Raw genomic sequence first — 24,603 nt, forward strand, 5'->3', positions numbered from 1 at the left:
AAACATAAATCCGAACTACACTGATTTACATGAGTAAGTTTAGTTTAAAAGATGAATCTTCGATACGAACTTCAATGAAGATCCTCTCAAAACCAGTTAATTTTAACAAGCCAAAATCAAGCAACAATACACAGGTCCACTAACCTAAAAAAAAAAATGTCGCAATATTCATGACTTTTTTGTATTTTTTAAAATTATTTTCAATTCTATTCTTTTGAGATGGAAAATTCCACTTGATACTAACTCAGATAATGAGCTGAATCATCCCTCTCAGTATATGTTACCATGCCACTTACTAGTACGTACAGGTACGCATGGGTGTTAGTGACACCGTAACGAATACCGAGGGAGATGATTCAGACCATGATTCTGAGTTGGTATCAAGTGGAATTTCCTGTCGGAAAATTCATGAAAATTATAGTGTTCTTTAATTATTTTCAGTTCTAAGTTTTCGTTACAATGTCGCTAACACCCTGTGTGAGTCAAACGTGAACGTACCACGCGCAGTCTGCCGTCTCCATAGCGTAAGTAAAAGTTAACTTTAAAAGTGCGTAAGATTATAAAATATGTATACTTACTTGAGCAGGATGCTGACAGTGGTGTGCCTGACCATACAGCATTGCAACAATGGCGCGAGGATGCTCAGCTCGTCGTGGAACGCCTTGCCGAAGGCTCGGCCCTGGTCCAGGTGCAACGTGAATGACTCATTGCCGAACATTCTACAATGAACAAGATACACATTAACTTACATTGATACTGAACATTGGTCATTTCCCCTTTCATTCATAATGGCCAGAGCCACGGCTGTAGACGTAATAATACTGTCCGTGAAGGTGTTATTTTGTCTGGGCAAAAGCTTCCTTTCATTTCATCCAGGATTCTTTCTCCAGTGTTTCCTCCAGCCAGCATTGCAGGAGAGCATCTAAGTCGTCGCGTCCTCTTCGTCTTGGTTTACCATGCTTGGGATATGTCCTGCTCGGGGTCCATTATTTTTTATATATCAAAATAATAGAAAATATTATTGTCTATTACCATACTCTTCATCATTATCTACTTTAGGGTTTCGTATCATCAAAAGTCATCTTTATCACCTGTGGTTCTGCCCAACCCATTAGAGATAACGGGCGTGAGTATTTTTACATCTTTCGATGATTTCTTTTCGTGAGCCTATGTTTTATTGTGTAAAGGTACTAACTTAAAGTACTAACTTGAATGTTTCATAGTGGTGCCGGTCCATGTTCCCGGTGAGGAAGTCGAAGATGGACATGTCCATGAGGTCGAGCAGACGTCGCCCGGAATCGTACGGTGGAGTCACGCGGACCTGGATGATACATCGAATTGTTAGTAAGAATCTTGACACTTGCTGATAAATTATCTGTAGCTACAGAATATTTACTTGGTAAGTCACTCTCGTCAAATGGTAAGATTGATGAAGTTTACAGAACAAGTAACATACCCCATCACAGTAGTCAGACTGCAATTCCCACTGCGCTTTCCGTCGCTTGTGGTACGATCTTCTCCACGGATGTCGCCACACCTGCAATAAACCAGCATCAAACATTTACAAATCATTTACTTTATAGCTTTTAAGGCCACTCACCATTTGTCCGTCTATTTAGTAAATACCATCTGAGGAGATAGTACCTCCTGTGTCAAATCTATTTACAATAATAGAGTCACAAAAAACTGTGTGGACCCAGTGTAACATTACTATTTCTTGAATAAACAAGTTCTAGGTTATTATAATAATCAAACTATAAGCACTACACTGTCATACATTTACTGAAATTATATTCTATACTTAAAGGTTGCCTAGAAGAAATTGCTACATTAGCGACAATGTCGCCGTTTGAACCCATTGTTTGTCCGTAAGTTGTCTATGTAATGTGGTTTCTTTTGTGTGCAATAAATAGTTATTGTATTGTATTGTAAACTGTTCTTAGGGAAACTAACAAAGAGCGAAGTGATCGAAAAATTCTGGATTTGGAGAGGCTCTCGCTCACGGATTCGAATCTCTTCCGAGTCCGGATTGTTTTGATCTTTTCGAATCATAGACACTCACTCACCTTTCGTTCAGCTAAGTCACTAGAAGGGAGGAACGCGGCAAAACTGCCTTCCAGCATATCAGGGTTGCCACAGATAGCGTGTCCCGTGTCGCAGTAGTAGGAACATTTGCCGTGGAAGCAGAAGTTGTTAGCTGGAGACACGAAGAAGGTCTTCAGGATGTCACCTTCCGTGACGTCATAGATCTCTGTCGTCATGTTCAGAACTCGCCCCACCACGGGCATCGCTCTACGGAAACCAAGGATTCTGGAAATAACACAGATTTTTACTTCCACAATTTTATTCTCTCGAAGTCATATTTTACAGGGTAGAATGTAAAATATAAATAAATAAAATTACATGTACTTTTTACGATTTTTAATATATTTTTAATTTATAAGTAAGTACTTAATAGCTATCTTTCTATATTTCTCCTGCTTTGAAGACAATCTAATGTTTACCTGTCAAGGTGAAAAGCAGCTATTTCAGCATAGTGTCGTTCGTAATCCGAGAAATAGAAGTGGTTCGGTAACGTTTGAACATCTCGGGGAAACCTGGGAACAAAGGCATACAAAATGAGAAAATGTTGTGGTAGAAATAAATGGTCTATTAATTTCTACCGTTCAAAACAATAGTGCAATAATGTTCATTGCCTTACTACCTATTTATTATTATTAAATAAGACTTGTATGTGTTTTACAAAGTAATTAAATTACATTTATAAGGGCAAGGCCAAACCATGGTATAAGAAGACCAGGTATGCTCAATCAAAAAATATCTTGATGACGTAAGTGTTACCATTACATTGGTATCTCCAACATTCCAAGGACGTAAATGTTATTATTGAAAATTAAGTGAATTACTGACTAATGTATTTAGTTACTATTATTTGTCACATATATAAAAATCATTAAAACTGTACGTAAATATTTTACCAAAAGTTCAAATATTCCTTGCAAAGTAAATTAAAAACATTGGACGTGGGTAATTTATTTTGTACGAAATGGCAAGGTAGGGTGGGCTGACGTCAGCTAGGCTAACTTAGAAATGTTAGCTATCGCTTTTGAGCATACCTGGTTTTATTTACCATGGTTCAAACCAAAGTAAGTACCTAATATTGATTACTATTGCCATCAAACGCTTTTTAAGTGGCTTATTTTTATTACTTTACTTGATTGGATAGGTAAGTTATTTTACTTACTGCTAATGGGATTTAGCAGAAGAAAATTTCAGCAGCGTAAAGCCTAGAGGTGGGCAAATCTTCGTTGAAGAGGAAGAATAAGAGGTATTAGACGAGTCTGAAGTAGAGTTTCTATTACCGAGTCAGACGGCGCCGTGTTCGAGCACGTCTATTCGATTGCTCCGCCTCTAAATCGGAATGTAAAGTCAATTCTTTTTAAAAACTATCCCACTTACGGGCCGGGCCGGGGACAATAAATCCAATGGCACTCGCTGCCGTATATTACCGGGATCGCTGCTATCTAACCAGATTCACGATTTAAGACCCGCTTTAATCGTTTTGTTCCCATGAAATTGATAAAATTCGAGTCATTACACTCAAAAGTATTCCATTACCACCGACAAATAAAAGTTATGTTCCCTTTTAGGCATCTCTGTAATAAATTTGATCGTTGAGGACAGGGGAGTGCGTCAAGAGGATATTTGATATTGCTCTCTATGGATTTATGTCAGTCGGTTTCAGTTTTCGTCACGGATACCTGCCAAGGGTAAGGTTACATTTGTCATTGTCAAGCATGAATTATGCTAAGTTTACTTACAGTCATTTCTCGTTATTCCTGTATTGCCTTATAAGGAAAACGACACCGCAGTATTGGATTAAGTGTAAGTAAGTGCGTGAAATATTTTAAAGATCCGTATCCTTTAACTTTGTGTCAGTTTGTCGTAATTTATTGCAAGGTTTGATGTTTATTTTATCTGAGGTTTTTAGTATTTTTTTTCACTACCAAGTTGGTCAAAGTATATTAAAAGTAAATTAATTGAGTGTGTAGTTCGGTTTTTGCCAATGTGGGCTAATACAATACAATACAATACAAAACACTTTATTGCACCAAAATAAAAAGAAATAATTACAAAAAGTCTCTTAACTAAGTACATGGCAAATGGCGGCCTTAATGGCTAATGTGGATTTTAAGATTATATTCAGTTCTGGTTCCATCTGTACTCCGAACTGATGTAAAACCTTCAGATACGCTGTCGACATTCGTTCAAAAACCACGTGACCGCCTAATACGACGCCTATGCAGCGTGATAAAGGTGTAAGCACACTGATCGGCACAGATTACCTCACGTTGATCGATAGTATCGATACGCCGCACAACTCGTGCTCTATCTCGTGCCGGCGGCCATCGCATCGCACTTTCGCGATCAACTGCAGAATTTAACATTACTCTGCTATTTTCCGTAACACTGTAATGTTCCTTTTAATGTGTCAATTCGGCTTTGAATCTTTATTGTCTTCCTAATGCATCTATGTAATATTTTATTTGAATTGTAAAGTACTTTGAAGGAATAGAATTAATAGAATACTTAAAATAATTATTCGAAAAATAGGATGAGTACCTAGTCAAAAACGCAGATGGAAGATTTTGCTTAGATAAATAATTCATTAGTATCATATCGCTAGGCCTTCCCTGTGCCACGTAAAGATGCACATGTGTGGGTTAGTAAAAGCTCTATGTATGGATGAAATCATATCGATGACAGGAAATTAAAAAAATAATTGAAAAAGCAGCATGTCGATTGCGATCAAACTAATTATAATACTTAAATAATCATAAGTAACCCTTCACCGACAAACCACCGAAGTACGTTCAGGTATAAAATTTAAAAAATATGTCTCGAGCCATAAACCTTTAGATAAAAATACCTATAGAGGGCAAGGCTTGGTATCGACTGCACGGTAATTTATCGCTCCCCCGTGGAAGAAGATCCGCCAGTCTCTTGATATGTCGTCGGGATAACCCCTTGAGTCTATAATTTTCTACCCTGACCGCTAGAAGTTTAAAGGTTACTATACTGTCCATAGACATATATCTTGGGGTACCGTGGTTGATTTCATGATTGGCTCCGGCGGTAGAGGCTTGGCTATGTGATTTGTTGCAGAAAATACATTGTGTAGGGTAAAAAAAATGCTGTAGGTAATGAAGTTACTATTATTTTCATTAGGAGAGGAATCTAGCTGTATGATACATATTTATTTACTTTAATGCTTAAAGTTTATTACTTAAAGTATGATTTTCTAACTAAATCAAAAAATAATTTTAGCAATGAAGCTTTTAAGTATAACTGACTTAAGATTTGTATACGGTCACGAGTACTAATATGTATACACTTTGCAACCATGTCACATTAACTTTTCTGACAAATTAAACCATAAGCCTCATTAAATGTCAAATATGATAGTGTGACAGGGTTCTAAAGTGGGTACATGATATTGCTCATGACTGTACATACATACGTTTATATGTTTATGTTTATAAAACTTGAGTCAAAACTTAATGTAAAATTTGTTTCTCTTTCGCTCAAGTCAACTAGTGAAACTAAACATCTTCCACTAAAACTCAATGATGAAGTCTACAAACATAAGCTGCTCTTCAAAATACCAACTCACATCGCTGTCGTGAATCATGACGATAACATGTAAATATCTTTACACATAATATACCTGTATGTTGAGTTGTGCTGCTTTCTCGATTGTCTTTTGTTTCATGTACTACGGTTGAACATACACCAAGCATTATGGGGCTAGAAAGCAGGATTGACAACAAACTTGATTGTCGATTGTTTTCGAAATATGCGTTCGAAACTGTGTATGAAAATGTAGGTAGAGTTTAGTAATGAGAAACCGTACAAGAACTAACGGAAAATCTACGAACTTTATAACTATTGTGCTCTAAATTTCTAAAACCATTTGCCGAAACAAGTTTCACAAAGTAATATAGCATATTAATATATTATTATTTAGTAACCTATTGAACAAATACGTTTGAACATTTACTTCAGAATCACGAATATATACGACTTTATTGGAGATGGTTCTAATATACAAACAAAATCGGCTACTATCCACCCCACATGTGACATACTATTCACAAAAACATTCTCAAAGGTCAAAGCGTTAGTAATATAACTTTGACGAAAAACAATATCGCTGATGTATATCACTCAAAAGGCAACAAAAGAGAAAGTGTTAAGGCGAAATTGACGAGCCGAAACTTCTGGTACTCGATATGCAAACCTTTTGGGAGCAGCCCCTGATACTGCGATACTCCCGCGAGTGAATACTCTGATGTCTTTGTCTTGACGAAAATTTCATTCGATAGCCTTTCGAACATTAGCTATGACAATATTTCCATAATTTTCTTTGACGTGTTTACATTGGTATTTCACTTTCCAAGTTGTCATTTAGGGGCATACATAGTACCTATAACTTAAACAGTCAATATACGTCCCACTGCTGGGCACAGGCCTCCCATCAATCAATTGGAGGGGGTATGGAGCATACTCCACCACGCTGTTTTAAGGCTAACAGGCGCGTGGTTAGGGGCGTGAGTATGAAAATATTTTTCAAAATCCTTTTATGCGTTATACTGAATAGAAAACATTCCTTTTCTAACAGTAGTAGGAACGTAATACAACTTAGGGAACTTGCTTCTACTTCAATAACACTTGTAGTTGCGAACAAGGCGCTAAGCCGATCGTGTGAAAGAATGGTCGCGAAGTTTTCTGAATGGACCAACGCACAACACTCCAAGTCCCAACAACGAGGTGACATAGAAGTTTCCACAAGAGTTGGGCGCGCACTCAGAACTACTCTTACGAACTTACAGTATAGATCTGTGCAAGGGTAAGCCCCGTGGAGTACAGGCATGATTGATTATCTGTCTTCTTGACTCTACCAACATTCAAAACAAATTGAGAGAGAGTTTCTTTATTTTATTTTTAACTTTGATGTGCTGTTTAAAACGTTTTTTTTTTGCATTGGACATTGAACCGCTGCAAGCGATTTCACAAATAACTTGCGGAAATGAATAGTTTTGTTGATTAATTTAGCGTACTTAAAGTTCCTTCTTTTGTAAAGAAATAATTGTCAAAAGCATTTGGAGTCAGGGAGTACGGTCAAGAGTACTAATATATATATACACTTTAAAACCATGTCACATTAACTTTTTTGACAAATTAAACTGTAAAACTCATTAAATATCAAATATGATAGTGCGACAGGGTTCTGAAGTGGGTACATGATATTGCTCATGACTGTACAGCATACTACATGGTTAGCACCTATACGCAGAATACTTGTAAACACTTCGCTTAAAAAATCACTGAAATCAATGTAAGAAGATATTGTTTATTTTTGCATTATATTCAATAGATTTAAAATTTACTTTAACTTTAAAATTCCTACGGCAATGGAAAAGATCTCATAAGTAATAAATAAATAAATTCTTACCTCATAGGTTTGAAAAGCGCTTGTATGCCATTCGGATAGTCAATTATGAGCTTCAGCTGAGTTCCGCCTTCTTTTTGCTCTGTCAAAAATAAAAATAAAGTAAGTAAGTAGAAGATAACAACAAAACTAACGGCCTCCGTGGTCCAGAGGTTGAGCGTTAGGCTCACGATCCGCAGGTCCCGGGTTCGAATCCCGGTGGAGAAATATCACAAAAATTACTTTGTCATCCTTAGTTTGCTTAAGACATTACAGGCTGATCACCTGATTGCCCGAAAGTAAGATGATCCGTGCTTCGGAAGGCAGGTTAAGCCGTTGGACCTGGTTACTACTTACTGATGAGAGTAAGTAGACGTTACATGAGTCATGTCAGGGGCCTGTGGCGGCTCAATAGCAACCCTGACACCAGGGTTGATGAGGTTGGTAATCCACCTCATAACCCACACGAGAGAAAAGGATAACAATATAACTTAGCATCACGCCTGTATTCTGTTTGTTTGTTGTGGATGAATAAGTATTTGACAGCCCAGCAAAGTTCAGTCGAATTGTATAATAACTGGATTCAATTTTGCTTGGCTGTCAAATACTTAACCCCACGTTCATTCCTGATTTATTTTTATTTGTAAGGTGGTAAGAGTGTAAGAGTATAATCCGTCCAAGTAGAATATGAAGAGGAGCAAAATAAAAAAGTTGTTTTTTTTTTTGTAAAAGTATACCAGGTATTGAACAAGCATTGGATTGGTATCCATATACGTACAAATATTATGAGAGCTTTTCTTTCCGATTGCTCAAACACTCAACGTACGTCATTAGACATTTATATTTTATTATTTTATTTTATTTTCTTCGGAAAACCAACTGCAAAAGAAATATAATATACAATAAGCCAATTATTCGCAAATAACAACTTAATATCTATATGAGATGAAAACAGCAAACTCGCCAAAAAAAAACATTGACAAAAGTGTCAAAATGAGATGAATAGACGAGGATAGAGATCAGTAACTCCGAAGCTTCCTTCAACAGCAGTAAGACCATGAGGAAATATACATAATTCAGATTATAGTGAAGGATACGAGTGTAGTATTATAGATAGTTTTAGACAACCTTCACATTCGAATAATTAGCAATTTAGATTCGATTAAAATATTTAGGACGTCCGTTCGAGTTTAATCGATGTCAGTAGCTATAAACGTAGGTAGCTGGTGCAATAAAGTCGGTTTTAACAATGAAACCCATTTAAGTGGGTTAAATATTTAAGTCCAATTGGAAGTAAAGGGTGAGATTGTTGTGGTACTATCGTCCGGCGGACCGCTAACCCCACAACTGATTGCAGACCCGACTTCATCTAATATACATACCGCCTTAAGCTTTTGTATAGTAACAGGTGATCTTGTACTATACGATGCTGTACGAAATGCGAGTAGATAGCTCACAATAGCGCGTGTAGCCAGAGTCTGACCGCGAAATATTTTAGAAAGAAATAAACATTTAATACACACACAACACAACAAAACATTAAACACAACACAACATAACATTTTTTTTTAATTTTATAATTCATCTTCCTTATGTTGTACAATTTTTTTGCACATCTATTGCCGTAAAGTGAACGTCCACGTCATATAAGTTTTAAAAAGTATTTAAGTGATAAACAGCAGATTATGCGGCTCAATTATTTTAGCTCAGTAAAAGCTCATGCGCATATAACTGTGACAAAAAAATTAAACACGTCGCCTGTGTTTAATATTCTTACTTAATCTCTATAATGTTACAAAATGTGATCTAAATTTCTACAATTTAATCTCTATCTACTACTAAACTAGAGTAGTCAATGATTAGTACTAAATAATGTTGAAATATCTTGAATTTAATCCATAATCTAAGGAATGTATCCAGATAATCGCGTAGGTGCGAAACTGTGGACACAAAGGTGTGTCCAGTCTGAATTGCATGTCGCAAGTCTGATCAACAGATTTCTTAACCTTGTCGATCATTATTAAGCATCGTAAATACCGAAAGTGTCTAAAAGCTGTTTTGTGACTGTCTACTTTAATAGAGTTATTTTGTAGCCTAGAGATAGTCTAGCAATTGTTTTTTTTTTGACGTGACTTATTGTAAATTTGCCGCAGATGGCATTAACTACTTGGCCAGACAAATGGGGAGCGCTGAAGGCTCTCACCCGGTACAACTTTTAAGATAACAGGCCTGAGGGTGCCCAGTTGGGTACGAACCTCAGCTCTGGGCGTCGTCTGAGAGGAAAAATATTTGAAAAAATAATCTACCCTAGTGGGTCTCTACTGATGGGTAGTTTTAAGAAAAATACATTGTTTTCATATCAAGTCAAAATCAAGCAAACCATCCATCCTTAAACTTCCGGGCAGTCGCATTTGCATGACCCTAATGGATATTGGGGTCCGAAAAACTAATATTAGTTTTCTGCAGAAGTCGCTAGTACCAGAATATTATTTTCGAAGTGGGCAAACCCTAACTTAAGTAGGATCAAATTCTACTCTATTCTTCGAGCACGTACCTATCTGTTAAGCTTATAATCGATCATGACATGCGCCAAATGAGCCAAGTGTTGAGCCAACTCAACCAAGTTTATGACGCCTAAGAAAAAAATGCAGTCACTTTTCTTTAAACAAATCCTGTATGGCCACGTGCACACATTAACCTCGAAAACAGTCTATCTATCTAAAATATGGTGGATATAAAATTGGATAAAGGACTCCCACTCGTAATTGCTTTTCTAAGTCCGATCAACGGATTTCTGAATATTTTATAGCTCACTCTAATTGAGATAGGGTTTAACGCACGCTTGCGTAAAGATCGATAGATAATCATTAATACAAAATACGATCCACGTCAATGTTTTATACGGAAATTAAGAGTTTATTATTAATATTTTAAGTTTCATCGCTAAGTATAATTATACCTCACTTCCGGCTCACCGCCTACCACGCTGGACTAACACAAAGCTCGGTGAGGCGTGGGTACTTAGTTCATTTTCCGGTGGATGTGACCTCTGACAACCCCGATTGGGATATAGTCGTGAGCTTATGTTATATTAAAATCCAATATCGACAAAATACCAGCAAAATGCCTATTTTTTTTGTGATCTCTAGTTTGGTTAGGACATTACAGGCTGATGACCCGATTGTCCGAAAGTAAAATTAACTTACTGATGTAACAGTCGTTATATAAGCCTTGCCAGGGTCCTACGGCGGTTCAATAATAGCCCGGATACCAGGGTAGATGAGGTGGGGCATCCACCTCACAATCTACACGATAGAAGAAAAAGAGTATGCAGAAATGCAATTTATTAATAAAATAATGAGAGTGGGATGCAAAAGTGCAGTGTCAGGTAGGATTTTAGCCTACCCACCAAAGACGACTGAAAAACGCCGCAGTAATAGACTTGAGCAAATTGACTGCATGTCTTACCTAAAGAAGAGAGCGTTCCATTGGAAAAGTATCTCTGCACTGCCCTACCAACACCTGATCTGCTTATAGGCGACTGACTGATCGCAGTTAAAAACGGGAAAAAAAAGGTACTTATGAAATTATGTAAGACTGGTAGGTACCTACCAGCATGAAGTATGGGCAGCGTGGCCATGTCCTTAAGCACGGCGTCCACTAGCGGCTCCCCGTCCTCGTACAGCTCGTGCTGAGCTATCTTCAGCTGGAACTTCTCCAGGTTGGACGCGTTCACACTGCAACAAAACATCTTGTAAACACCTTGTTCTCTTTGCTCTAAAATTTAGGGTCCACTTACACTGGCATTACTAGCGCATATAAGCGCTAACACCTATACCTAACGTTCGGCAGCCGTACAGAGCTGGCGTAGCCTCGCGACCTTCGAAAGATGCTAGGACACACAATATGTCTAAAACTAACATCAAGAAATTGACAGACACCATTTTTTCCAGACACCTCTGCTTTTGTATTAGGTTTTCAACCACAATGGCCCCGATTCCTGCAGACACCTCCTAATTTTACTTTAAGTTATACCTGTCATTTTCTTATCCGCCGAAAAGGATTTGATTACCTAAATGATAAAAATGTCTGGTATTAAATGTGTTCTTCTAGTTATTAAATAACTTGTAATAGGGTACATTACAAGTTATTTAATATTTACACATATTTAATATTAACACATATTGATTTAAATATGTGTTACTGTTGCAGTTTCTTGTAATTTCTTCTTCTCAGCCGTAACATCTTGCGAAATGACGTAAATTCAAAAATGTCACATTGACCTTCAACAAGTTTATCAATGATAATTACGTTGAAAAATGATTCTGATTTCTGGAAAGGGACGGATGATTGACAGCTCTTAAGTTTAGGAAGAATGAGTAAATAAATTAATAACCCGGGCGAATCAAAAGGTATCTCGCTGGTATGCAAACCGTTTGACGTGTGCTTATGTCGTACATAATTATGTCGGGTTATTGGCCAATGCAAAATTTTTAGACGGTTTAGATTTGTGCTTAAAATTGACGTGTGTTCCATATATTTTATGCTTGTTGATTACCCGTCCCTTTCCTTTTATACAGATAAGAAAATGACAGATATATCTTAAAATAAAATAGGGAATTAGCACCGATGTCAGATCATATAATAAAATGCAGTTACTTTAGTTCTGTGTAGGTACGTCCTAATCCTACTACGATTGAGACTTGGCATAATGTGGGTATTTTTTTTTTTGAAAAGTCCCTGTGGTTATTAGCTTGCTATGCAAACGAGAAGCGCCCCGGTTTGGTCCCCAATAGTGACACTTACGCCAATGAGTTATTAAGTTATAATTTAAGTGTAATTTTCACTGTTACAGTTGCCTCGGCCATTATAGACGGCGATATGACGGCCATTATAGATGGTGAATGTCGGTGTACGGACAAACCAAAGTTGGTTTTTGTTGCACCGTCAATTGTAAAAAAATGTATTAAGTACTGTATTTATTTTTAATAAATAAATATGGCTCACCACAAAAAGCTCGGGCAAGCTTGAGTACTTAGTTCATCTTATGGATGTTGGCTAGACCAATTGAGAATATAGTCGTGAGCTTAAGTTAAGTTTATGTTATAATTAAAACACATAATAACGGGTTCTTACCACGTTTAAATGGGGATATGAACCCGTTATTACGTGTTTTAATTATGATAATAACCACGTAAACTTAAAACAATGTATAAGTTTATGTTATTTATACCTAGGTATTTTAATATAGTAATGACTACAGTAGTCATGTTTGTTTTCATTATCTAGTCTTTTGTGAAGAAATTAGATGCTTCACCGCACTTTACTAGTGAATTATTGCTTCACGACATTTGCAATGACACATTACAATACAATCATATCACTTCCGACTCGTGAACCCCCGATACCGACCCCACCGACGTGGTCGACGATTTCCCTCAATCAGCGCTTATCGCTATCGACCCACTAGCGTCGATTAATTTTTTCAAATATTTTTCCTCTCAGACGACGCCCTGAGCCGAGGTTCGCGCCCAACTGGGCACCCTCAGGCCTGTTGTCTTAAATGTAGTACCAAGTAGTTAATGCCATCTACGGCAAACCTACAATAAGTCACGTCAAAAAAAAAAAAAAAGACTCGTGAACATGTGTATTTGTATAAGTATATGTGTATTTTGTTTATTAAAGTGAATATTCACAAATAGCAATGCACTTGCCTTCTCATTCGAGCACCTCAACATAATTTAGAACAATCACGTACCCTTTGTTGTACCACTTACAGTAATCGCATTTAATTCTACAAACGTTTTCCATTGACGTATTTGTATCCTGCATGCAACGTGATACGAATTAAAATTAAACGAGCAATATCGCAGCCGCCGCTATAGATCGGAACATCTTCACAGTTTTAGCACATACTCCTAAACCTGGTCGTTAACGTCGAGATTTACATGGAAGATTTTCCGCCGGTGGCGTGTTGGTTTTGGCTGCGTGGAACACATAAGTGGACGTGATTTGCCTACTAGAGGCACCACCGAGACTCCAGGCGACACGGCGCACCACCCAACTGAATACTAAGGAGCCTACGTGTAACGTTCCCGATTTGTGGCATGCTCCGATAACCTGCATTTAGAAATCAAGCCGCCACCTACTATAAAATTTATTGACTCTCTTTCGGTGTGAATTGTGCTCGCACCAGGTGGGAATTCAAGTCCGATTGTTCCGGTTTGGACAAATGAACGTTTAGAATCTAAAATGACGACAATCTAGTTCCGTGACGCTGCAGGCAACAAAAACATATTGTAGCGAGGAAAAACGTCGTCGAAGAACAAAGCGCGCTCATCTCATCACATTTACGTGGATAAGGCAATTTCGGAAAGAATACGCTAAAATTATCCATGTATCAAAGTAACCCTTTCTGTATTATTATGATACACGAATTTAACCATACTGAAGGCCGTCATATCGCGGCGACGCTCGAGGAGCCTTCATGAATTCATTCCATTTAGTTTTATTGTGGAGGACCCGCGCCTATCTCGGCGGCGGCCCCGTAACTGGATTTTAAATAAGATGCCTTGTGAAATTTGCCTTACAAGATAAAGAAAAGGTCGCCTCCTTTCTGCCGTATAGAATCGCCCTGTCGTCGTAGGAATATGATATTACGATCCTTTTTTTATAGTCTTGTATAAAACAAAATCCGTTCAAATGTTTCGGAGTGCGAACGATATACTTATGGTGATATTCTTTTCAATCTTTTCATAGTGTCCTCGGGGACTTGCTCTAACATTTACTTTGGTAAAATTACCTACGTCAACCATTGGAGACCGGTCGCGGCCAACCTGTTTGATTTTGATGCATACTTCAGAGCTTAGCGGCTTGCGGTCATGAAAAGAGCCTTTGTAGGTCGTTCCACATTACAATCTGAGGCATAATATCGACACGAAACATTAAACTTTCGAATTTGTCACAAAAGCCATTCCGAGCAAGTGACGATTATGCGGAAATTAGTAGAGTTGTCTCCGGCGCGATGTTCGCGTTATCAAAGTTTAATTGCTGCAATAACAACGAAGTAAGTAACAATTTAATTTGCAGCCCGCGGAGCGCTACATAAATCCTACTTGTGGATGTCAGCTGTCGGCAACTTCGGAAAATTTTCCTTGTAATGTCCTCTTCGAGTCGTTTTTCGAGGAACAATTTTAATTAATATTTCTTAACGGGCTGAATATTTCTGTTATTACGTATTTACATTGTGCGTAATGCTTTCGTAAACCATTGAAAGCAACTGCCGCTTTTTATTCGGGAGACCCGTGTCGATCTCTTATTATTATTCTAAATTAAGTTTAGACGGCGGGGTACTAGCATAATTAAGTTCTACTCCAAATAAAGCTCAAGTCGGAATTATTAAATCCATTTGTTTGCCCGACAAGTCTTCGTCACGTGTTTTAATGAACATCTTCACCAAAGAAGTTTATAAGTTTCTTCAAGCTTGGAGTCGAGTTGTTTTATTCTATTTCTTTAGGTGTGTTGAGTCTTTTAACGGTAAGTAGTTTTTTTTACATGACTTATAAGCAGACGTAAATTTGCGACGGATGGCTGTTATTACATGGCCGGACAAATGGGGAGCGTTAAGGGCTCTCATCCGGTTGATAATGTACTTAGTACCAGTATGTAGATATAAGTATAGGTACGTATTCGCAATGTGTAGACATTGCAAACTAGAGATATAATCGCGACAGAAATAAACTGGCTGATTGCAGATATATAAACTCACGCCTATTTCTCACCGGGTAAGCAGAGACTATGGAATTTAGACCATTTGCTTCGATCCTGTTACATTTCTCTTGCTTCCTCCACTTTCATCAATCGTTTCATACACGCACGTCACCACGCACTGATAAAAGTATTATAAGTAGTGAAAGCTCTAGTTCTCTCACCTGGGTTCCAAGTCCTCCATCTCCCCTATAGTAGGATTCTCAGGCCGGAGTATATTCAAGTCCCTTGTGGGTGGGATGATGACTGCGCTCTCTCCTTTACCCTCGAGCTGGGCGAAGAGCAGCCGCTGCAGGTCTTCGTACTTGTCGGCGGGGGGTGCGGGGGTGCGCAGGTCATCGACCCCGCTGGTCTCGCTTGGAGCTGACTGCTCGTACTCTCGCGAACCGTTGCTGCCGTTGCTACTGTGAGAGGAAATGACACTTTTTATACGCTGTTAAAAATACATACGGGGTAGAATGAGACTATGGAATTATTTACTACGATCCTGACACAACATTTTTTCCACTCTTATCAAAGACTTCATAGTTTTGACCTGGCTTTTCTTTCAAAAATCCTGGATCTGATCACGGTATGTACGCCTAGGCCTTTCCCTTGCACCTCTACTACTTACACCCGCATCATAAATCTTTTTCGTAAGTCAACTTTCATGCATTCTATCTCCATATCCGAACCATCTAAGCATCCCTTAAAAAAAGGAAAAAAAAAGTTAAAAGTTATTAATATTTTCCTGTTAATTATGTTTCTTTCGAACTAAGGTACTGTATACTAACTTTATATCCCCTTGTCGTCCTAGCCAGCTGTTTTCACCGGATTTTAGAGGGATATTTTTGTACTATAAAATTAATACCAGCCAACATTCTTATTCTCCGTTTGGCGGTAAATTGCCTGCTAGTGACTTTTGACTCTACCCACTCTGACAGAGCGGCGGGCGAGAGTTACGACAGTTACAATCATTGAGTGCTACGAGCTACGACGTAGCACTTTTACACGAAAAAGCACGAGTAAAAATTGTATAGGTATACCTCTACTTACTCAATTTCTGCCTCCGAATAACACGTTTAACTTCAGTCTCATTAGTTTTTGAGTTAATCAAGAATAATAACTCATTAGGATGCTTTTATTACCAACGAATCACTTGTTTTAAACCATCTCTAATTGATTTACAAAAACACTTAGAACAATAAAGGCTTTTAGAAATAATACAATTAAAAATAATCCGCGTAACAAATGAAAGCTTGTAATTAATTTCTGAATGATAAGAGAATATTGTTTTCAAGGAAATTGTATCAGTTCTCAATAGCAGGGAACAATTAGCTATTTTAATTCAACCGATCTTTGCTATTTCAATGCGCTGTTCCAATCAATTATTTCAGAAATTAGCGAGCTGGAGATATTTTATTTATGAATTGTTTTAAAGTACACTTAGCTAGGTACTCGCAAAATGCCTTCTTTCTTTCTTAAAATGGGTTTGAAAGTACGGCATTACTGTTATTTTATTTTTATTTTATTTTGTTTGGAGAGCTTACAGCTTAATTCACACAATATTACACTTAGTAGTAAGTAAAGGCCAATTACAAGCTACCACAAATAAAAGAAAAAGAGTTATACAAATACACATGGAGAAAAAAAATATTTTTGATTTTCCTCCCGCAAAAAAAAAGTTTATACATAGACTCATATATACTGACATATACAGACACTCCTGGACAGAAGCAAATCCACGCACGTACATATACATACACACATAAAGGTCAAGGATTAAATAATAATAATAATATCATCATCAGCCGTACGACGCCCACTGCTGGGCATAGGCCTCCCCCAAGGATCTCCACGACGATCGGTCCTGCGCTGCCCGCATCCAGCGGCTTCCCGCGACCTTCACCAGATCGTCGGTCCACCTTGTAGCGGGCCTACCCACTGAGCGTCGCCATTCTAGAACCTTTGCGCCCCAGCGGCCACGGCCATCGGTTCTCAATAATAATATATCGCCCTCTATCAAGCGTTTTTGCATAAATCTTAAGCATATCTAGAAAACACATTACCTATTTATAAGGTATGAGTTTGTGGATAACATTTTTGTTGCTTATCTCTGAAGGACAATCATAACCTATTGTGTTATTATGGAATTTTTTTGTCATCTACGTAAGAAAATGCTTTTGTCTGATGCATGCCCATGTAATGATGCGATTAAGGGAATGTCTATTATTACTGAGAGCCCAGATTCATTGAATTTTTTACTTTCAAAACAAATTATGACAACAGGGTCCACATAATACCAGCGTCGACACGCCGCGACTTGTGCTGAGTGAGGCCCTTTTATCTCAGGATGTCCACCACCACCTTTATGGTCACTCTAATGAACATCCTCTATGCTTTAATGTAATTGTTTTGTAAAAAATTTTAGATGATGTTATTGTCTTGTTTTTGTGTGTGGCGTCCTTTTATAAAAACAATTTCTATTCTATTCTAATAGAACAAACAGATGTAGGACAGTGATGCATAAAACCGGAAGAATGAAATATAGACTCGTACAGTCATAAAGTCACGCCAATGGTCCAATACTTATGCCAAATATATTCTTTATATGTAGTAGTTATAGTAACTTAGCACTAAATACTCCACAAAGTATGAATTCTAGAATAATATTGCATATTCAAATAGATCTGGCTAATTATTGTTTGTCAAGGCTGCCAACTTTCAGAACATAGTTCTTTTCTTACTTCCGTTTGGAACAGGTTTAGTTGGTAGAGTTCTTAACATGATTGTTATAAACACTGATGTTATAATTATGTTACCTACTATAGTAATTAGTTATAAATATTATAGTCATATAAAAATGTATACATATAATATTCGAACAGTTGGCATCTGTTTTGAGATATAAATATCAAAACCCCAATGTGGATTACATAATATTATATTACTTTATTATGTCTTGTCTAAATATAGTATGTCTAGAAAAACAGACCTTCTATCCTTGTTTCTTAGTTATATAATTACTCTGTATTTTAACAGTGAAACTCCCATTTGTCCGGCCACCCCATTGTCCGGCTAAGTAATTATAACATAACAACGCTCATGACCATATCCCAATTGGGGTAGTCAGAGGTACATCCATCTTAAGATCAACTAAGTACCCGCACCTCACCGAGCTTTCTATACCCACGTGATAGATGGTGAGCGGTATCGCCATAGCGGTATTATCCAGGCGGAGGATTTTTGAGCTTCTTTATATAAGTGGTGCATGCTCGCCTCGAAATGTTCGTGTACGCGGTGGCGTCCGGAAGTCGGGTCGCACCTTTCCCTCAAAAATGTGCGAAGGGAGCGATGGCTGGCTTTCGCGTCAACTCGTGATCGGGTGCTGCGTATGTGGACAGGCCTGCTTCTGTCAGGGAGCTCATAAAACACTGTTTCTGTGTTTAATAAAAAAAGATAAAAAAAAGATAAAGATAAAGATAAGATAAGATAAAGTCACATAAACTCTTTATGTTTCACTTTCCTTCCACCGACTGTAATTGGAATACCATTGTATTTAAGTCTATAAATTATGTAATACAAACTGGATTAAAAGAAAAGAAAGGAAAACATGAAACAGTAGGACTAGGGCCCTGTGCTGGGAGGTTTTCTGGCCACGTCTTTCCCTCAGCGTTACAGATTCCGATGTGGTAGTAGTTTTACAGCTAGTTACATAATATGTAATTTAATTATGTTTGACGTTCAAAAAGCGCTAACTTTGTAAGCCAATTTTGAAAAATAAATATTTTTGAATTTTTTTGAATCGCCTCCCTGTCCTCCTAACGGCCTCCGTGGTCTAGTGATTGAGCGTTGGGCTCACGATCCGGAGGTCCCGGGTTCGAATCCCGGTGGGGACATATCACAAAAATCAGTTTGTGATCCCTAGTTTGGTTAGGACATTACAGGCTGATCACCTGATTGTCCAAAAAGTAAGATGATCCGTGCTTCGGAAGGCACGTTAAGCCGTTGGTCCCGGTTACTACTTACTGATGTAAGTAAGTAGTCGTTACATGAGCCATGTCAGGGGCCTCTGGCGGTTCAATAGTAACCCTGACACCAGGGTTGATGAGGTTGGTACTCCACCTCACAACCCACACGATAGAAGAAGAAGAAGCGGTATCGCTATCTATACCTAATGGTCAAGCCAAATGTGTTAGTTAAAACTGAACTTAAGAGAAATTAATAACTCTTTAAGGCAAGCGGTGCCGAGGTTCGAACCGGCGCTTCCCGTTTTACAGGACCACAGTGACTTATCATCATCTTTCTAGGATTATCCCGTTTATCACAGGGTCCGCTTACCTAACCTGAAGATTTGATAGGTCCGGTGTTTTACAGAAGCGACTGCCTGTCTGACCTTCCAACCCGCGAAGGCAAAACCAGCCCAATATAGGTTAGATCACATACCCCAGAAAATTCATATCTCGGGAACATTCCTGTGATATGCATTATGAAGAGACATACATATAATTATAATGCATTAGGAAACCCACATGGGTTTCCTCAAAATGTTTTCCTTCATCGCTGAGCACATGATAATCATTTATGATCAGAACATGAATTCGAAAACAAATTCGTCAATCAGTGGTGTAAGAGGCCTGTGCTGGATTCGAACCTGCGGCCTCAAAGTGAGAAGCAAGCGTTCTACCAACTGGGCTACCACGGCTATGTGTACCACAGTAACTTACTATAATAATTATTATTGCGGGTTATTAATATAAAGTAACTCGCGATTGTTCGTATAGACAGCCAATATTCCGGGGTGGGATTTAACAATTCTGGGTTGGGCCTCGGTCCTCCCCCGACCACGCCTCCGACTATAAATACAAAGATTTTCTTTCATCTTCATTGAATCTTCGTATAATAGATAACACTACTAGTAGACTAAGATTCAGAAAAGAATGTGATGTTGGTTTGGACACATAGCGGATGAAGGATAATAGGATTACGAAAGCAGTATACTTACAGGGTGTTAGTGACATCGTAACGAAAACTTTGAAGGATGATTCTGAGTTGATATCAAGTAGAATTTTTCGATCAATAATAAAATACGGTGAAATATTCATGATTTTCTGACAGGAAATTCCACTTGATATCAACTCAGAATCACCCTCAGTATTCGTTACGCTGTCAGTAACAACCATACGTACTTGTATGGGGTGTACCTACTTACACCAATATCGTAACAAATATCGTAAAACTGGACCTGTCAAATCTTCGGGTTAGGTAAGCAGACTCTGTGACACGGATAATGCTCGGGAGATTATGAATATCAAGTGGAATTTTCCATCGAAAAAGTATAAAATATTTTTTTTTTAAATCATGAATTTTGCGACGGAAAATTTTACTTGATATTATCTCTGAATCATGGTCTGAATCATCCCCCTTAGTTACGATGTCACTAACACCCTGTATAAAGCGAAGCCTGATGGTAGGGCAGCCAGAGGAAGATCTAAAAGGACGTACATTAACCAAATTGAAGATGTCCTTAGAAAAGGTTCAGTACGATCTACTCTGAACCAGCGTGCGTGTATTAAGCGATCGATGAGAAAGCAAGAGAAGTGTCTCAGAATCGAAGCAAATGGAATTCTATAGTCTCGGCTTACCCCGGTGGGAAATAGGCGTGAGTTTATGTATGTGTATGTACTATTAGTACACTGGTCATAACCGTAAATCAAAGTATTTATTATATGTATTGGAAATCTATACTTATTAATTTAATAACGGATCGAATGAAACTAATAATAATATAATAGTATAAGTAATAGTGATTTAATAATAGTGAAACCAAACAAAACTTTATTAAATGTAACATAAACCAAGCGAGAGTGACTTTTATATTTACATTTAATTATATTTTATTATTTCTAGCATATTAGAAGTCAATCTAGGTGTATCGGATGAAGTAAATAGTGAGAAAAATTTAGTTACCTACGAATATTTCTCATTGGAAAAAATATTATATCCATATAAGCGGTGTTTCCTGTTTCCCTTAAGGTCCGTCTCCATTGTAGTCCTACTCACAGTTGCAAGAAATGTCAGTCCACATAAATAACAGAAACCAAAATATAATTAAAATTATTTTTACATTTTTATTTAATTTGTAATATTATAATAATAGCCTCTCCCGCTATTATTGTAAGATGACGCCTTGATTTTACAGCCTTTGTCCTAGTGAATAAAGAATTGAGTGCCGGATTCATATTTCGTTTACTTACCTAAAATAAATTTGCACAAACAATGACAAATTAATTAAAGTAAGTATTGTTCTAGTACAAAAGCTATGAGTTTCAATAAATATACGTGTTATTTATACAAACGTTCTATAATGACGCTGAGGAATGTGTGGAAAACTTTTGTCGTAGATAATCATGTAAAGTAAGAAAGTAACTTGGTACTTGCAATTGTTGCGAAAGTAAATAACTAAAACAAACATTAAACTGATATGAACGTTTCTATGAATATTGTAAGTGTATTTTAGTCACGTATCACAAACGATCATGATATAGGTACAAAGATATATAATAATATATCCAAATCAATAAAACCCAAGAGACCAATGACTGTTCAAAATTATAATTTCTACATCCTCGTTATGCTAAAAAGGTCTTCACCTTTTATACCTATAGAATTTAGGCCAGAGGGTCTGAAAAAGCCCCATCAAAGCAATTTATCTGAAAAGCAATTTTGCAAAGTGACCTTTGTGCATATAAAAGTAAATGTGCGATGTCAATAGCAATATTGCTTTTTCAGGTGAATTGCTTCAATGTAGCCGTTCTAACCCTCAGGGTTTAGTTATTCAAGTTATGAAAAATCTAACCGCAACAGAGCGAAGCGGATGCGTGGAAGAGGGCTCGTTTATTTGTAATTTACTTAGAATTCAATGCAAGATCGTAGAAATAAAACTGCAATAAGTAAAAAAGCTATGAACTAATTAAACAAACTCTTTCAGAAATGTGAAAAAGATTCGCAATGAAACGGCACGGTCATCTCAAATGAACAGTTTTTCAAGCGCTTTACAGAAGTTTATTAAATTAACCGCTTGTTTTCAAATTAACTGAAACCGAGCACTATTTCCATTTGCAACGTCGTTTATGACGGCGGTTTTGAGGCATTTTTTTTTTGCTTCAATACTTCAGTGTTTCATTATAATCTCTAAAATTTAATTTGCTTTTGAAGCCGAGTGAAAGTTGAGTTGACTTTTAGTGTGAACACCAATGGATTATTCATTATTTCATGGAAAGTAAGATTTACTTACATAATATTACAATAGAATAAAATATTAGTGACATTACGGTGTTTTTCAAATACATTAGAAAAGTATCAGCTTACCAAATAAATGCAGTACAACATTGTACACTGTCACAGAATCCATATAAAAAAAACAAAATGTTCTTTCGCTTCGGTTCTGCTGCAATGCACTTCTAACTTTAGAGGGTCAAAACGAAAAAATACTGATAATGATATTTGTATCTAAAGAGCCCATTGGGCGCTAACCTCTTTTTATCAACCGAAGGACAAGAGCATACTCCACTCCGCAGAGCTTTGGTAAAGACTGAATAGGTTGAGGAAATATTAATTACTAAAATAACATACATAAAAAAATCACGCCTATTTCCCACCGGGGTAAGCAGAGACTATTTATAATCTCTGGTCTATTCTATAGAATTCCATTTGCTTTGATCCTGACACACTACTCTTGCTTCCTCCACATTGACCAATCGCTTCATACGCGCACGCCGGTTCGGTTAATTACTAAAATAAGTCTATTTGAAAACATGCTAAGGAAAATAATTCGCCAATTGTTCAAAATTTTCCTGTCCGTTAATGACTAATTTTGTGTCCTTATCTTAAAATAAACATAGAGTGTTAATGATCGTATTATTAAAGTCACCTTATTTACTTTTTGTTGTTTTATCTTAAAAGATATCTCGTCCATGAAAATTGTAAAGATTACGTAGAGTTTGTTGACAATATGAGTAACTTCTCTTTTCTCTCTCATACAGCGCTTATCGCTATCGACCCCCTAGGGTCGATTAATTCTTTCAAATATTATCCTCTCAGACGACGCGCTGAGACGCGGTTCGCGTCCACCTGGGCACCCTCAAATTTTGTACCAGGTGAGAGTCCTCAGCGCTCCCCATGTCCGACCAAGTATTTAATGCCATTTGCAGAAAATCTACAATACGTCACGTCAAAAAAATGAGTAACTTTTCTAAGATAGAAGATTTACAAAACACATTTTCGAGTATGAATAGTAAGTAACTGATTACTAAAATATAAATTGTAAAATCAACACAACTTAATCAGATCAAATTGTATTAGCACAGTAATAGGATTACTTGTATGTAATCTTTCATCGGACCGATAATCGTAATCCTTAGGTATAAAATGACAACGTACCTTTGCCTAACTTTTAGGGTAATCGTAGAATCGACTAGAGGAATGGTCCTTTGTAATACTTAGTATACTAGTTACCTATAATATTCACACCTGAAAATATGTTTTGTAAATCTTATACCTTTGTTTTTTACTCCGTATAAGGTATGATAAATGTACGTTATAACATAAATCAAGATTGAATTAGAATTTTGTTATTGAGATAGACTAGGGTCTGCGAGAACAGGGGGTTAAAAACACCACATTAAAGCAATTCATCTAAAGAAGCAATATTGCTGTTTGACATTTGTTTGCATTGCGCACTTACTTTTACATGCGCAAATGTCAAATTGCAATATTGCTTTTTTAGATGAATTGCTTCGATGTAGCCTTTTTAACCCCAGAACATAATACAGAAAAAAATGAAGGTAGGTAATTAGATGACTTTATAAAGAGCTAAATTTATCAGGCGCTGATGGCATATTGATTTATAGATACTAGACGCAAATTTGGCGTAATATCAGATAGAGAGGCGATAGTATATCGCGATAATTGTAAGTGGAAATATGCCGAAATTAGTTTACGTTATCTCCCTTACAAATACATCGATCTCATATAATTAGGCATTTTCATAGGTCAAAGATAAAATATGAAATTCTGATTATTAAATAAAGCCAGATTTAAAGGTGACAAAAAACGTTTTCTTTTTTCTATTTAACTTATTAATGAATTTTAATAATGAAAAATGTAATAATAAGTCCGACATTTTGTCACGTTTTTCTATGACGTCACAGATTGCTTTTTTATACAAATTCCATAGTAATTTCGTGTTTTGACGTTAAGTAAAAAGTGATTGATTTGACTAGTTGGGAACTTCCCTATTTTAATGCTACTTGTATACCCTATTTTAAAATTAGACCTATTTGATAAGAATTTGATAAATGTGT

General features: G+C 37.1%; 2 protein-coding genes across 7 annotated transcripts in view; one reads left to right on the forward strand and one right to left on the reverse strand.

Annotated features, from left to right (window-relative positions):
• Positions 1–24,603, forward strand: part of LOC126368653 (uncharacterized) — a 338,846-nt gene that overhangs the window by 19,288 nt on the left and 294,955 nt on the right. The gene's annotated exons all lie outside the window — the stretch shown is intronic.
• Positions 1–24,603, reverse strand: part of LOC126368652 (extracellular serine/threonine protein CG31145) — a 129,007-nt gene that overhangs the window by 1,965 nt on the left and 102,439 nt on the right. For 5 of the 6 annotated variants that reach the window (XM_050012736.1, XM_050012740.1, XM_050012741.1 and 2 more), the window contains 8 exons: positions 15,424–15,663; positions 11,105–11,229; positions 7,517–7,595; positions 2,505–2,597; positions 2,067–2,310; positions 1,457–1,537; positions 1,209–1,321; positions 579–719 (listed from right to left, as the gene is read on the reverse strand). In XM_050012736.1, the coding sequence (XP_049868693.1) occupies positions 579–719; positions 1,209–1,321; positions 1,457–1,537; positions 2,067–2,310; positions 2,505–2,597; positions 7,517–7,595; positions 11,105–11,229; positions 15,424–15,663 (1,116 nt within the window). The remainder of the gene's footprint in view (positions 1–578; positions 720–1,208; positions 1,322–1,456; positions 1,538–2,066; positions 2,311–2,504; positions 2,598–7,516; positions 7,596–11,104; positions 11,230–15,423; positions 15,664–24,603) is intronic. The other variant, XM_050012737.1, reaches the window with a different exon arrangement.

The sequence above is a fragment of the Pectinophora gossypiella genome, chromosome 8, assembly GCF_024362695.1.
Source record: "Pectinophora gossypiella chromosome 8, ilPecGoss1.1, whole genome shotgun sequence".
In the NCBI taxonomy this organism is placed as follows: domain Eukaryota; kingdom Metazoa; phylum Arthropoda; class Insecta; order Lepidoptera; family Gelechiidae; genus Pectinophora; species Pectinophora gossypiella.